General features: G+C 42.8%; 1 protein-coding gene across 1 annotated transcript in view; it reads right to left on the bottom strand.

The window, feature by feature from the left end:
* Positions 1 to 286: 286 nt before the first annotated feature.
* Positions 287 to 15847, bottom strand: part of uacab (uveal autoantigen with coiled-coil domains and ankyrin repeats b) — a 41110-nt gene continuing 25549 nt past the window's right edge. The window contains exons 3-19 of the mRNA XM_031744493.2: positions 15347 to 15435; positions 14457 to 14521; positions 13180 to 13237; positions 11382 to 11452; positions 11015 to 11121; positions 10250 to 10431; positions 9868 to 9905; positions 9418 to 9474; positions 9162 to 9269; positions 8657 to 8689; positions 7706 to 7798; positions 7486 to 7516; positions 7324 to 7370; positions 4436 to 7126; positions 4005 to 4157; positions 2960 to 3025; positions 287 to 2789 (exon numbers count right to left, since the gene is read on the bottom strand). Coding sequence (XP_031600353.1) covers positions 2718 to 2789; positions 2960 to 3025; positions 4005 to 4157; positions 4436 to 7126; positions 7324 to 7370; positions 7486 to 7516; positions 7706 to 7798; positions 8657 to 8689; positions 9162 to 9269; positions 9418 to 9474; positions 9868 to 9905; positions 10250 to 10431; positions 11015 to 11121; positions 11382 to 11452; positions 13180 to 13237; positions 14457 to 14521; positions 15347 to 15435 — 3961 coding nt within the window. The 3' untranslated portion in view covers positions 287 to 2717. The remainder of the gene's footprint in view (positions 2790 to 2959; positions 3026 to 4004; positions 4158 to 4435; positions 7127 to 7323; positions 7371 to 7485; positions 7517 to 7705; positions 7799 to 8656; positions 8690 to 9161; positions 9270 to 9417; positions 9475 to 9867; positions 9906 to 10249; positions 10432 to 11014; positions 11122 to 11381; positions 11453 to 13179; positions 13238 to 14456; positions 14522 to 15346; positions 15436 to 15847) is intronic.

A 15847-nucleotide genomic window follows, 5' to 3' on the forward strand; every position in this document is an offset into this window, starting at 1 on the left:
AAGTACAGCTGTTCATAAACCATATTACTGAAAAACAACTCATGGGCTTGTAACACTAGATGACAACACACACACGTGATGAGATTAACACGTGGCATGAGTTCAAAATCTGACTTGCTGATGGTGCCAGACAGAGTCAGGAAGTCACCAAAAAAGATCCGGTGAAGAATACGAATGTCTTCACCACATCCTGTAGCCACTGAGGTATTTCAGCCGTACTACACTACCAGCACTGCTAATGTTTCAGAAGCTCCTTCTGATGACAAAAGACACACACAACACAATATAGTTTTCTATGTTAGGCACTTTTATTAATTTTGTATGACTGATTCACAAATACAACTATTCTTGCCAAGAGCCTCCGCCCAGTTAAACAGACTGGTTAAACAGTAACATTTAAAGATTCAAATGGATTCATACTTTAGCCTTTAAATGGTAGAGGGAAAAGAAAAAGAAACATCCAAAAAGTTTGTGTTAACCATTAAAAAAAAAAAATCTGCAGAACAAAACAGAGGAAAGGTTTGATGGGTGTAAACAGCTTTTTTTGTGTGTGTCCTAAATATAAAAACAAAGCGTATTAGCTTGAAGGGTAAAGACGAGTGTTTCAGATCGTTCAGGCGTTGTTCTTATCAAATTAGTATCCTACAGTAAATCCTGAACGTGTTTTGTGCCGTTCTACTTCCAGACCTGCTGAATAATGTCACACTGTAGTAAAGTAATTAAAGAAGTACAAAGCTATGAAAAATATATCAGTGTAAAGGCACAAGAGACTCGCTCAACAATCACAACACCACCACACTACACCATCAAGAGCCACAAAGAGCCGGCTCAGGGGTACGCGACTGCTGCTCTGGGACAGCTGCATGAATCAGCTGCTCTATAAAGTCGGGTTTTAGCGGTTTTTAAAAAGAGGTTTGGTTTAAAAAGCAGTGCAGCAGCAGATATTAGCAGACGAAGCTTTATTACTTTAGTTTCTTATGCACATTTTTAGCGTTTCTCAGATTTCTAATAAATGCCACTAGTGTTCAGTAAACGCACGCAGCTGTAACAGCTTCCAAAAGCAGCAACTGCCTACCCCTGGTCTGCAGTGATTATTACATTTTCTACCAACTTGGCCTGCCAAGTTTCACCACTAGAGGACACTCTGGTTTAAAGAAAAAGACGACGTGCCACTGCAAACTGTAGGACACAGCAAGAAATCGCCGCTTCACACCCCTGTGATTCGAATCCAGCGTGACCAGTGCACAGACTCGTGTAACCGGACTGTGAGATAACTGAGCACTCACCCAAATATACCTCATACAACTGTCTACAACCGCGGCAAGAAAGCTTTAGATATGGATCCACTTCAGGTCTTTGGCATCCGATTAGTTTGGACCTCCAGAAGAGAAGAAAAAAAAAAGAAAGTGTGCCACAAAATGAGTCTGACTTAAAAGAAAGCGGGTGAAAGTTAAAGGACAGGTTCACATAGTTTCATCTGATTTTCAGCCCGTCTGTACACTAACTGATTTACTGGGAGCTGTAATCATTTTTTGAGTCAAAAAATAATGCAAATATTAAGAGGCTTCATTCCCCACAGTTAAACTTACTGTCACCATGTCACCGTGCACTCCCAGCAGCTCTGCAAGGAAACACAGGCAGGCAAAAGGAGGCTTTGCCCCAAAGTAAATACTAATCATTCAGCTGGATCTCATACTGCATTTGTTAAACTTAACACCAAGTACTAAAAGTATTATCACTTCTTAAACTATTCAGTACTTAGCAAGAACAAGAAAAAAAGCTGATGGCTCATCTCAACATCCGCGTTGTCACCTGCAAACTGAAGCAAACCATGAAAGAGTTTTCAGACTCCCTCTATGTAAAACAAAAAGGTTTGCCTACAGGAGCTAGCACACTACAAGAAACAGTCATTTAGCTTTAGGACAGGCTGATAACACACATGCACGATTTGCCACTCTGTACACTGGCCGGGTACAGATAGGCGACTTGTGAATGCCTTTCCGATATTGCTACTGTTGCTATTGTGTTTTTGTTTCATTTGCGTGTGTGTGTGTGTGTAAATCAGCAGCTGAAAATGCATCAGAGAAAACAATGATTACAGCAGCCAGTAACTCTGGGCTTCTGAGCTGGAAACTGTGAACTCCTCCCTTTAAAACTCCAGCAAACGTCGGTGTTAAACATGGAAGCATTCTGCACGAGCGCTGACAGTCAGGCGGGAATGTGAAAAGTGGTCTGTTTGTCCAGTTTACAGTTCAGCTGAGTGTTTCAGGAGTAATCCAAGAAAGGGATGCACATTTTCAAATAACCTTCACATCACTGAATATAATGTGTTAAAGTTGCATAAAATCCACAGATCTTCACCATCATTAGAAAAGATGCGAAAAATAATGTATGAAACAGTTTGTTTTTACATACTGTGTACCAGCAACTGCAAAGTGTTTCTGCATACAGGTAGCTGATTACATTTGGCTTTAACTGCTGAGTTTTTGTTTTCCGTGTATCTAAAAGAAAACGCTGCTGGTGTTCGTCTGTATCTACAGCCTGGAGACTTCTTAGACTTTAAATGCAGCAAAATGTGTTTTCTAACAGCCTGTCAGCAGAGATTTGTCAGCAGACACACACTGGGCGCCCACAGGGGCCACAGCAGGAACACTTTACAGCAGGGGATATGAAAACAGTAAATCTGAGTCAGCAGGTAGCAGCAGGGTTTCGAAGCTTTAACACACAAACTCCTGTCTCATGCGGATGATCTGCAGCAAGGCGGCCTGGACGTCCTCGTCCATGTGGCCCTGTGGGAGAAACAGGAGAAGGGCTTCGGTACATATATAACATCAGATATTAAGATTAGATTATCATCTACTGATACTGTGTAGTAACCCTGCTGCAAACTCTCTTTCGTAGACAAACCAGACAAATCTCACGGCACAGTAATCTCCACAGATTAATGAGTAAGACTTACCTGGGCTGCGCTGAGCAGATGTGTTCGATAAATTGAAACCACCTCTCTGTGTTGCCTCTCAGCATCCTTGTGAAGCAGAAAGACAGGAGGAAGACGTGAGTGACACTGTGCTTTGTTTCACATCTTTAACAGCTAGACAGTGTAATTGATGTTGACTGTATTCCAGCTTCCAGCTACACCTACAGTATGTCATGATGTTAGAAGAGCAGCATCCAACTTGCACTAAAGATGTTCACATCTTCTTGTTTTCAGCTTTTCATTATGTGATCAATTCAGTTACACAAAATAAATATGTAATAATAATAATAACTAAATACACTATATTGCCAGAAGTATTCACTTATCTGCCCTCAAACATATATGAACTAGAGTGATGTCCCACTCTTAGTCCATAGGGTTTATTATGATGTTAGCCCACCCTTTGCTGCTATTACAGCTTCAACTCCTCTGGGGAAGGTTTAAGAGTGTTTACGGACATTTTTGACCATTCTTCCAGAAGCACATTCGTGAGGTCAGACACGGCTCACAGTCTGCGCTCTATTTCACCCCAAAGGTGTTCTGTTGGGTTGAAGTCAGCCAGTCAAGGTCTTCCACACCAAACCTATCCATGTCTTTATGGATGTTGCTTTGTGCACTGGTGTGCAGTCATGTTGGAACAGGAAGGGACCATCCCAAACTGTTCCCACAAAGTTGGGAGCATGAAATTGTGCAAAATAGCTTTTTATGCTTTGTTATAATACCACTAACAGTGACTGTGGAATATTTAGTAGCAAGGAAATTTCATGAGTGGACTTATTGCACAGGTGGACTCCTATCACGGTACCATGGTGGAACTCAGTGAGCTCCTGAGAGCGACCCATTCTTTCACAAAGGTGTGTAGAAGCAGTCTGCATGCACAGGTGGTTGATTTTATACACATGTGGCCGTGGAAGTGACTGAAACACCTGAATTCAATGATTTGAATGGGTGACTGAATACTTTTGGCAGTCTATATTTATATAGTTTGTCTAGAACACTTTGTTGCATGTGATGTGAGTCCACTTACAGCCAGCTGCTGCTGTAGGCTCTTGATCTGAGCTTGGAGTGTGTCGATGTGCTGCGTCTGCCTCTTATTGGGTGCGTTGCTTGTGTATGCCAGCTGGGACAGACCATTCAGCGCCTGCTTCAATCGCTCAACGTCTGTCAGCAACTCTGTGATCTGTCACACACAAAGAGCAGGACAAATATCGAAGTTAAAGATCATTTTTGTGAAATGAAAGAAGGAAAGAAGGATTTCCACAGTAGAAATGGAAAAATGTCAGAAAAATCTTTTCCCTTTATTCATCAAAATAAATGACAAACACGTCTCAGTGGTCATTATCATGCTCGTCATTGTTATAGTGGCATTTAGAGTTTATGTGAAACACACGTACACTTATCAAAGTATCTCAAATGAAACTGGGAATAATTAAGACTATAATGTGAATTGTTTTGTACCTTCTTGTCTTTGGCTTCGGTCTGCTCAGCTGATGTTTGAATCCTCTTCTGCAGGTCACAGATGGTGGTGAGGGACTCATCGTATCTCTCTTTCAGCTCTCTGATCTCCCTTTCGATGGCGCGCCCCTTCTCCTGGACGGCCTCCATCTCCGTCCTCGCCCTGCTCTCCCCCTCTCTTGCTTTTGTTGCCTCCTGATGGACCTTTTCACGCTCTTCTGCCAAGCTCAGCAGCTTGTTATTCAGGCTGGCGGCCTCCTCCTCCAGCTGCTGTTTCTCCTTCTTCAGCTCGTTCATTTGGTCTTCCTTACAGCGGATCTCTTCGAGAGCCTGAGTAGCCTGAAGGAGCTCTGACTGCAGGGCAGATACATCTTCCGCCCTCTGGGCGTTGTTTTCCTCCTCTTCGCGGAGAGCCAGCTGTAGCTTAGCCACTTCAGCCTCCAGGGATTCCTTAGCCTCAGCATGCTGCTGCAGCAGAGACTCCTGCTCCCGGTGGAGTTCCTGCAGTTCTTTCTGAAAGGTGCACGCCTTCTGGGCCTCCGCCTGCTGCGCCTCTCTTGCTTTCTTGCAATCAGCCTGCGCTTGCTGTAAGGCATCATTGAGGGCTTTGAGCTCGGTGTCGTATGTCGATATGCGTGTCAGCTCTGACTTCAGACGCTCCTGTAGGTTTTGAATTTGAGCGTTGCACAGGGCATTCTGTTCTTGAAGTTCAGCTTTCTGAAGTGTTACCTCCTCGAGCTGCTGCTCTAAGTTGACCAACTTCTGGGTCAGTTCTTCACATTTAGCCTTGAACTCCTCCTCGTTTTCTTTGTGCTTTTCACTGGAAACCAGAGCGACGTCTAGTCTCCTCTGAACAGATTCCACCTCAACCTTCAGCTTCTCTTCCTCCTGTCTGTTGCTCTCTCTGGCAGTCTTTTCTTTGTCATACTTCTCTTCCATTTCCAACAGTTTTGCTGTCAACTCTTTAACCTGGGTGCTGTAAGAGGTTTCCTTCTCCTCAGCTGTTGTCAGAGGCACAAACTTAGACTGAATAGCCTCCTGTATGGTATCAAGCTCTTTCTTCTGAGCCTCCAGTTCCTGAGTAAGCTTAACTGTTTCATCCTGAGCCAACGCATGCATTGCAGACGCCTCATTCGCTCTATTCTCTGCCTCGACCACGGCAGCATTCAGCTTGTCTGTGATAGCTCTGTGGTCTTTTGCATTTATGTAGTCGTTTTTCATCTCCAGCAGAACTTTTTCTAACTTTTCTTTTAACTTTTCGTTTCCTTCTTTCACATTCTTCAACTCTTCCCCACTTTCTTTTTCCCTGGTCTCCAACTTTAACATCTCAGCTTTAACGCTCTCTAAGGTGGAACTTAACTCCATTTTCACTTGCTCGTGCTGCTGTCTGGGAACATACTGTCCCTCCAAGCTCTCTTTGAGAGTCTGACTCTGTGTGGTCAGCTGCACACACTCTTTATCTCTGTCTTCACATCTCTTCTGCAAAAGCTCAACTTTCTTCATCAGGTCGGCATTCTGACACCTCAGAGTGTCCATCTCACTTTGTTGTTTCTCACTCGTGCTGCTGAGGCTGCTCATATTCTCCTGCAATGCGGCCCTCTCGGTCTGAAGCTGTTGGACTTGTGCCTCTGCTCTTCCGCAACGTTCGCCGGCTTCCACCAGTTTGTCCTCGAGATCCTCCAGAGCCGTTACCATGTTCCTCCGAACTTCCTCGTGGCTCCGTATTGGTATAAAGTCCACCTCAATCCTGCTGTTAAGCTCATCCAGCTGCTCTTGTAGCATATCTTTTTCATCCTCACTCTTCTGGACCTCATGAATCAGAGCCTGGCTTTTTGCAGTCACCTCCACCAATGTCTTTTTCAGGTTAGCGTTCTCATCTTCCAGTGCTGCCCAGACCTGCTGCTCCTCAGCAGACAACGGCCTCGAGTCTCCCTGTGAGGAGGGGCTGTCTAGCTTTCGATGGAGCTCCGCCACCTCCTCCAGCACCCGATCGTAGTCTTCCCTCAGCTCGGCGAGCTGCCGTTCCTTCTCGTCAACTGCATTGGTGAGCAGGTTTTTCATGTTGTCGAACTTCTCGGCCGGTACGGTGTTGCCATGTTTAGTCTGGGCCTCATTCAGCTGGGTTTCCATTTCTAAAAGGGTTTCTCTCAGTTCGTCTCGCTCTGCAGTCAGATTTTGGACATCATGGTTCAGCCTCTCTGTCTCAGCTGCTAGTTGGCTCTCGCTGCTCTTGTACTCCTCCAAGGCCTTCTCACTCTGTTTGAGGCGGTTGCGAACGCGACCCACTTCGGCTGAAGCACCTTCATACTTGGCCTTGACGTCCTGGAGCTGAGCGCGCAGTTCTTCTGTCGCTTGGCCTCCTAAATGTTCTTTGACAGCAACTACGTGGGCTTGCAGCTGTTTGACCTTGCACTCGGAGTCCAGCATCCGTTTCTGGACGTCTCCCAAGGCGTCCTCGAGCTCTTGAACCTGCTGGTCAGCCTGTTTCTGGATGGTGTCTCGGCTCTGCAGCAGCTCCTGGCACTCTCTGGTTTTACGGCTCAGTGCAGACTGAAGCCGTGCCGTCTCCTCCTCAGCTGCCTGCTGTCGTTTCTTGACTGCCTCGAGTTCATTTCGGAGTGCATCCAGCTCACCAGGAAGACCCTTCTCCAGCGGTCGGGACAGTGAACGTGAGAGGGGAGGATTTCTGAGCATCTTTAGAGAGAGATAGGAAAAAGATGCTGAATTAGTATGGTATATGTTTATATTGCACAATAAAGTCCTTCACAGCTCTGCCCCACCCACCACTGTACATTCAAACTTTTAGATGTAAACTATGAATGAAAGACGTGCATAGACATCAGACACATGCAGCACATATAAAACTGTTCACAGGGGCTAAAAAAAAATACCTGATCAGAATCCAGGCTGTGACCTTTGACAAGAACGTTTTCTTTACCTGCAACACAACAGCACACAAACGTAAAAATAAAGCAAACGCAAACTCTGCTGCTAAAGTTTGAAATTATGGTCTTAAAATGTTCTTTATGGCCCAAAATAAGCAGGAAGCTAACCTTTGATAACCGACTGGCCAGAGTACTCCCCCTGTGAAAACACAGATGGACAAATTGATTACAAACTGACCGATCAGACAGAATACATAAAAATGCAAATAAAATAAGACTGCTGTAATCAGAAGGCTGCACATGCCTGTTAAACTTGAATCCGAAAACATTTCACTTTCATAAGGATTACCTCAAAGCAGAGACCACACACATGCATGAATTCACTAACCAAAGTACTCCGGAGCTGGACCTTGACAGTCTCCTGCCCTCGAGCGCCTTCATCTTTTTCTTTGGTGCTGAGTAACATCTTCAACTGTTCCTTCTGATAGAAGAAGAAGGAGAAGAAGAATAATGTTAAAAGCAGTGAGGGTAAGAACTCACACTTCAACACTTTAAATGAAATGCTCAGAAAAGGCCAAACCAATCAAACCATTTACTCTGAAACAGTTCATAACAATAAAAACACAGGTATCAGATAATGTACCTACTAACCGTATGTCTAAATGCATCTACTCCCTGTGTGTGCTACAGTTTGTGTTATCCCCACTGATGTTTCAAATTCAAAAAGTTTTAACAGCATCAGATATTAAAGGGGCTTGGTGAAGACGTTTGGATGAGCTGCAGGCAGAGTGAAAAACAAATGCTTCTTAAGGCAGCAGAAGTCGAAGGGAGGGAGGTGAGGCCTGAAATCCTGAAGAGAAGACATCTGGTCTGCAGGTTGGCACATCTTTACGAGACAAAACTGCACCTATGCTAAGATACTAAGCTGCAGGCAAACACTGATCCGTGCACGGTAAAATAAATCCACAAAACATCTTGACATGCATGGCTTTAAAGGGCGGGCAGCTTCTTAAAGAGGAGCAGAAAGAAGGCAAAGTATTTTACCATTTGTATAGTTTGAAGTTGCGCTGTATTTAAAGAAGTGACTGTTATTTATTACTTATTCATTAAATGCTGATAACCCAAAAAAGGGAAGAGCTCTTGGAAGAAAAGAGTTCACTGTGCACAGGACACAATTTCACAAAGAGCAAGCCACAATCATTAACCACACACCAGCACTGTCATACAAAGTGTTTCCTTTTTGTTCAAGTTATGTCTGCATGCACTTTATAATGAAGGATAAAAGCGAACATTGTGAATGAACCACAGGCAGAAGTAAGTGGTTATTTTTGTATCATACCTCTTTTTTAGAGTCTTCTGCGGCCATTTTTTCCTGCAGATGAAAAAGGATCACAAGTCAACTCACATGAGAGATTAATAAATGACAGCTGATGTCATTTAATTGAATTTCTTTGCCCTTCTGCGTATTGTAAATTGTTCTGGCAGCTAATAGCAGGCAGCTATCATGCTCACTTAAGAAAGTCTCCTTTTTTTTCTTTTTTTTTTTGTATTATAAGCCAGCTCTGCCTCCTCAACACCTACGGTTAGAAAATTATCACACATTTCCTAAATTACATTTATTATGTTAGAGGAAAAGGAGACTAAGATATTATGCCAAAGCAGCGTGACTCAACTTAGCTTTTATTATTACATTTTACTTTAATTCATCATTTCAGTCCTAAGAAGCACCTGCAGAACCATCCGGCAGGTGCAGTGAACAAAGCGAGCCAGACACCTGGAAGGCTTTACTGTACTGTTGTGCACAGGGGCTCTGTCACTGTGAGAATACATTAACCTGGATTTACCTGGGTGAGCTGTTGCTGGAGCATGTTGACTTTATCTAAGAGAGCTTTCTGCTCCTGGTGGTACTTCCTGAGGCCTTCCTGCAGAGTCTCATTCTGCCTTTCCAGATCCTGAATAACAAACAGCAAAAAAAGACCAAACTTTAAACAATTAAACTGCTGAATCAAATAAAAAAAGAAAAGGATTCATTTTGATTATGAGTCATATTTCTGTGTAAGGTCTTGTGAAATGAGTACGGTGACGTTACACGGCACTTACATGTATGATCTGATCCCTTCTGTTAATCTCAGCTGCCTCTGTTCTCTCCACTGAATGCTGAGGATAAGATAGGATCTTATTTTAACATTACCACAGTCATGAAATCACAGAACAATTCCCACTTGTAGGCACTAGATGGCAGTGTTGCACAACTGAGCAGATCTATGTAGCCTGAAATGTATAAAGGGTGTGCTGAACAAAAACCAAAAAAGATGTTTAGAGATATGGAAGGAGCAGCAGGAGAGGGTGAGGTTACAGTGATGGAAATGATGTTTGGGATGTAAGCAACTCTGACCACCGTTATCTTTAACAAATATAGAACCTCAGCACCACTTCCATTAGGCTACATGTAACCAAGACACACTCCTCAGTGAGTGAAATGTGGAGAATAACAAGTGCTCTTTATCATTATATCAAAGGTGATGTGAGTTATGCATGTTTCAGCGTTACCTGTCGCTTCCATTGTTCTATCTTTGCAGCTTCTTTATCTGCAACACAACCAGAAAAGCGAAAGGTGACAATTCATTCCTCCGCTGTTTGTTATCAGGATAAGACAAAAACACGTTCAGAGAGAATCCAACCAAGGAAGGCAAAAGGAAGCAGCTGTGAAACTTAAGACTACAGCTGATGGTAATGACAGTGTTGTAAGACACGTAGAACAAAAAAACTAAACACAGGATTTGAAATGTATAACTTTGTATACTTATGATTAGAAACCAGCAGATACTCAAAGTTAAACAGCATCTTTATCTTTAGGTTAGTCTGGAAAGTTTTATTTATTTTACTCGAACAGCAAATTTAGAAATAGCTGTTCCTTGTTCTGCTCTCTGACCTCTGTTGGCTTTGTCGATGTAACTTTTGACCATCGTGATGAGCTCCTGGTCCTTGCTGAAGCGAGCGTAGTGATGTGCGTCGTGACCCAAGCCGTCCACCGCCTTCACATCGGCGCCGCTCTTCAGCAGCACCTCCACTGCATCCTTACAGCCGAACTCACAGCCGAGGATCAGCGTGGTCCTGAAGGCAAAGCTGAATCATCAGAGTGCTTCAAACTGATGGGGATGCACCAGTAACCTGACTGCAGCCAAGGTGTGCAGAAGAGCATTTCTGAACACACAACAGCTCAAACCCTGATGCAGATGGGCTACAGCAGCAGAAGACCACATCGTGTGTGACTCCTGTCAGCAAAGAGCAGGAAACTAAGGCCACAGTTCACACGGGCTCACCGAATTTTGACAACAGAAGATTGTAAAAATACGTTGAGTCTTGATTTCTGCTGTAACATTCAGAGGGCAGGGTGGGAATTTGGTGTAAACAACATGAGCGCATGGACCCATCCTGCCTTGTAACAGGGGTTCAGGCTGGTGGTGCCTTCATGAGCTCTTACTACTGCTGTATTTTTCAGTGTTGGATTCTGTTTTGTTCCCTTTTTAAAAAAAACGTTTATTGCCTGTTTAACCTAAAATGGTTTCATGTTAATGTCACAAAGACGCCAGAGGAAATGAGACTTGTTTTAACTTTTCAAACTATATAATCTGTCCAAAGCTTACTTTCAACTTCAATCAACAGCCCCCCTTGGCAAGATTGGAGTGTATCTTACTTGTTTTGTTTGTCCCGGACAGTAATGTCAGCTCCTCGCTCCAGCAACAGCTGACAAATACGTGGGTGACACATCTGGGTTGCCAGAATCAGAGGTGTCCTCCCATCCTGAAGAAAGAAAATAAAAAACATTCACATTCCTCTACAGATGTGAGTACACTCCTTCACGATCTGACCCAAAAAGAGCATTTATGTAAACTAAGTTAACATGACTTTAAATGTAGTTTAAGACCTCCACACAAGGCAGCAGCCATTCAACAGCAAGCAGACAGAACTGCTTCTCTACACAGTCGACTAGACACAAGGACAAAATGGCTTGGGCTTTTTCAGAAAAATACTGCAAAACAAAGAGCAAAAGCAATTCTCACAAAATCGGTGGCATTCACAGCCGCCCCGCTGTCACAGAGAAGTTTGACGCTGGAGGCACATCCCGCCATGACTGTGGAGAAAAAGAACAGAGCGCTGCAATCATTTCATCTCATTTACCACTGAAAAACAAGTACAGACACTGTTGAGGTTGAAAATAGTACCATCAAAGCAAACCGTCTTTAAACAAACTGCTGAATTTTATTTTGTATAAAGTCTCAGACATCAACATCCATATGTAAGCATGCTTAGGCTTTGATTAAGGAAAACAGTCAAAGAGGTGTCAAGAGAAAAGAGTAGACTCCAGTACACACATACAGAGTAGAACGAGTACGTGAATAGAACTAAATTGGGTTGATGCTACAGCAGTTACTATTGTACTACTGCACAGGGTACCAACTCTATTTTACCGTAGTACACCTATAATTTAGTAGCAGCAGGATAGTGGTTTACTATAATCTGCTACTGCTGCTGTCAGTACTAGTAGATTATAATAGAATCAGGATTACAGTGGACTAGAATAGAGTTTTAATATACACTCAGCACTTTATTGCAGTGGAATCAGAGCGAGAACAGAGTGATGTCACCTTAACATTAGATGAGAGAGCACATTACTTAAAGCTTTGAACTGAGTCTTTTTTTTCTGAGACCAAAATGCAAAATACACTATATGAACAAAAGTACTGGGCCACTAACACAGGACACCTACAGGAGCTGCTCAGGTATGGGAGCCAATGCCAGAAGCTCCTGGCACACAGTTTTGTTTACTGCCTTTAATGAAACTCAGCAGAACGTGCGTGTGCATCAGCACTCAGTGGTCGGACACCGACATGGCTGAGCTGTGGTTCCTAAACACTTTCACTTTGCAATAATGCTACTTACTTATGATAGTGGCATATCTAGGAGGGCAGACATTTCATGAGATACAATAGTGGCATCCTATTACAGCACCATGCTCGAATTCAGTGAGCTCTTTAGAATTACTCATACTATCACAAATGTATGCAAAAGCCAAATTTTAGCTGAATTCAAACATTGAAAGGTGTGGGCCAATACATCTGTCCATAAAGTGTACAGTGCTTGATTTATAAGGCCCCCACCCATGGATGGTTTATACCACAGCTGCCATAAATTAACAGTACTTGTAAATGCCAAAATAACTTTTTAATGTTCCTGCAAGTGTTAATCCATCACTATGTGCAAATTCTTAAAATATAATTATTGTTGTTATATAACTTGTTATATAACAAGTTTATGGTTTTACCAAAAATAAGAAAAAAATATTAAAGTGCATTATTATTTTTTTAAATCAAGCAATCATTCCTGAACGGAAAACTTGGCTTTAGTGGTTGAACATTGAAAGAGAAATCCAGTGTGCTGGCTCAAATTTGGATATAAAAATTCAGTTCACTGAATTCTTTAATTTTTAGAGATTTCTAAAGTATTTGTGCTTCCTTCTTTTCATGACAGGCGATCAGCACTGTATGTTGCTCTACAAGTCGGCTAGGCCTCTCAAGTCTGCAGGGATTGGACAGCGGGTGGTGTACGGAGGTCAAACTCAAAATGCCAAACTGGCTTTCAATGTTCCTCTCCTCGGATCTCAGAAATATCGGCTGTAACTTCTTTTATGCTAGTTTTTATTATTCTTTGTGTTCTTCTTTTGGTTTTATGGTGCATTACTTTTTAGTCTGTTATTCTACCGTTTTCTTGAAAAGTCTTTGTAAAGTCCTTTGAACTACAAATGTTAATGAATTGCTGTGTGAAATAACTTTTCCCTGCCTTGCCTTAGAATAGTCTTACCGGCATCATGTAGAGCCGTTCTTCCTTGCAGGTCCACATTTCCAACTGGACAGTTGTGCTGTTAAAAACAAAGATAAACTTAGATAAAGAAAATGTAAAAATGGTTATACAGCGTGTATCAAAACAAATAAAGAATATGGCTTATTGTCAATATGAAAAAAATAAACTCACACTTTACATTACAGGTTCGTTAGCACAGACCAGTTTCAGTGTATTATAGTATAATGACACAGAGCCAGGCAGAAGCTGTAATCTGATTCAAATAACAAAGAAACTACCCCTTAACAATTCTGTTTGGTCATTACTAACATGCACTGTAACTATGTAGGGACACAAAGTGTTTTCAGTACAGACACTCAGGTTCTCTTATGCCAGTCTACTTGGCCAGCAGTGGTTTAATTAGGTTTCCTTGATACAGGTGTGTAAAACAGGAGCATCCTAAATTATCATGTATTTCCAGTAGCTGGCAGTTGAAACTAAAAGGCAGCAGAAGGGAGGTCATATTAGGATAAGTGGTGCTATGCTCAAATGCTTGTGACATCTCCACACAGCCAGTCAGCTGACTGGGCTCCAGTGATTGTAGTGCTGTGGCGATGAGGGCTGCAGGACTCTATGCTAACAGGAGCCTGATGTTGCTGGGTAAGCTTGACAGCACGTTCTGTCCCCCCACTATAAAAACTCCACTCTCTCTAGCAACAAGAGCCAAAAATTAGCAGCATGCTCAAATGACATAGTGAAGAGGGGGCGTAGAGCAGCAATGGGAGCTGAAGGTAGCGCATTGGAGGTGGGATATCCTATACCGTGATGGTTTGGGCTGACGGAGGGAGACAGTAGCTGTGGTGGGCATCCAGCTGCTATGTCTGGTGTGATGACGGCACTAAGAATGGATGGCAGGTTTGCAGGAGGGTAGGCTTGTCAACAGCTCTGACAACCCCCTGCCAACAGCCACAACCTCCATTAGATCATTGCCATGCCAGATATGAGGGGGGGCACGAGGGGGAAGGGACGCAAGACTATGAGAGCACAATGTTGCAGAGAGACAGCCGCCTTATTGTAAACACATAAATCCTCCAGAGGGCCATGGTGACTCAACAAGCCCTACTGTTGACCGATATGGAGCGGCCTCAGCAACCACAGCTGTTTGGCAATAATAATTTAATGGGGCTGAGAGGGAATCTCCTCTGACTCACCAGTGACTGTGAAACTGTACCAAATAAAAAGGTAATATGTCATTTCATTTTGGCGTATGTTTTCTAACAATGACAGCTGCGCTTTACCTGCAGGAGTTTCTGCACACACAGAGAGTGTCCATTTCTTGAAGCTAGATGAAGAGCACTTTTACCTGAAAGAGACAAAAGCAGATTTAAAACAACAACAACAACAACAACAACAACAACCACCCACGATTTGCATGTATGCATACTTAGAGAAACACACCACAACATGCAATTACCCCTCTGGTGCACATACTACTAAACTTGCACCCAAGTGTTTACAGTACAAGTCACTGCACTGTACCCACAAAGAAGTACATGTGTCGTTTAATCTGTTTAGAGGACTTCAAATGATGTTAGATTAATTCATTATATTAAATAGCAATGCAATCTCTCTGTAAATATAGCATACGGATGTGTTTTTCAGTCAAACTAGATTGTGAAGTAATTTCATTGTTGCTATAATAGCAGTTGTAATTTTAGTATTAAACATTTGTTACGCCCTTTATAGAGATGGGATTGCTGTTTTCATCAGTCTGTGGAAAGTAACAGCATGATGTCATTTGTTATTCAAAGTATTTAGCATTACCTTTAGCTAAATGTAACCACACTTTTGAAGGTTACATACTCTTTGCTTAGTCGCTCTGCAGTGAGAACTGCAGTCACCAGTGGATAAAATTTATGAGGGTCTGCTCAGGTCCAAGCAACGTATACTCACAGCTGCAGAAACATATTGCGCCTTTAAGGGTCTGTGAGTGTGTATGCTGAATGGTGCTGAGCTATGAAGGTGATCATGCTCTTTTTCCAGTTTCCATAGCGCTTTTTTACATTTCGCTGCTGCTCGAAGAGCCTTTGCAGACAAGTCACTGTCTTCTATCCAAACTCTGAGTGACTGCTACAATCTGCTAGCAATCAAAGCAATCACACAGAGGTTTTTGGTGCAACAAACTTACCAGCGGCATCACTCGCAGTCACATCAACATTGTGTCCCAGGATGAGATTGAGGACTTCTAAGTGTCCTCGTGTTGCAGCCAAATGAAACCTGGAAGACGAGAGAGCTGGAGATTAATTAAAAATGAATAAATAAGAAATTAAAAAAAAGCCAGAAAAGACTGACAGGGCATGGGTGAGAGGTATATAGAAGAGAGCAGATAGCACAGAGTTGAGAAGGGCAAGTGAAAACGTGATAGGGTGTAAAGAGACGGGGGAGAGGGAAAAACTGAGAGACAAGAGAGGGGCTGCAAACTGATGCCTGGCTCCAAGCTATCAGCAGGATCAGCATTCTCAAAGCAAATAACGAGAGCCCTCAGGGTTTGTGAGGTCTCAGTGACAACTAGGAGCGACACAAACTTGCTTGTTTTGCAGAAAACAAAACTGTGTCTACCGACAGAAAATGTTGAATGCATAGTAATAGTTAATAGTTAATAGACATGAATAGTAAACTTATTGACATC

Source organism: Oreochromis aureus, linkage group 1 (genome assembly GCF_013358895.1).
Source record: "Oreochromis aureus strain Israel breed Guangdong linkage group 1, ZZ_aureus, whole genome shotgun sequence".
Classification (NCBI taxonomy): Eukaryota; Metazoa; Chordata; class Actinopteri; order Cichliformes; family Cichlidae; genus Oreochromis; species Oreochromis aureus.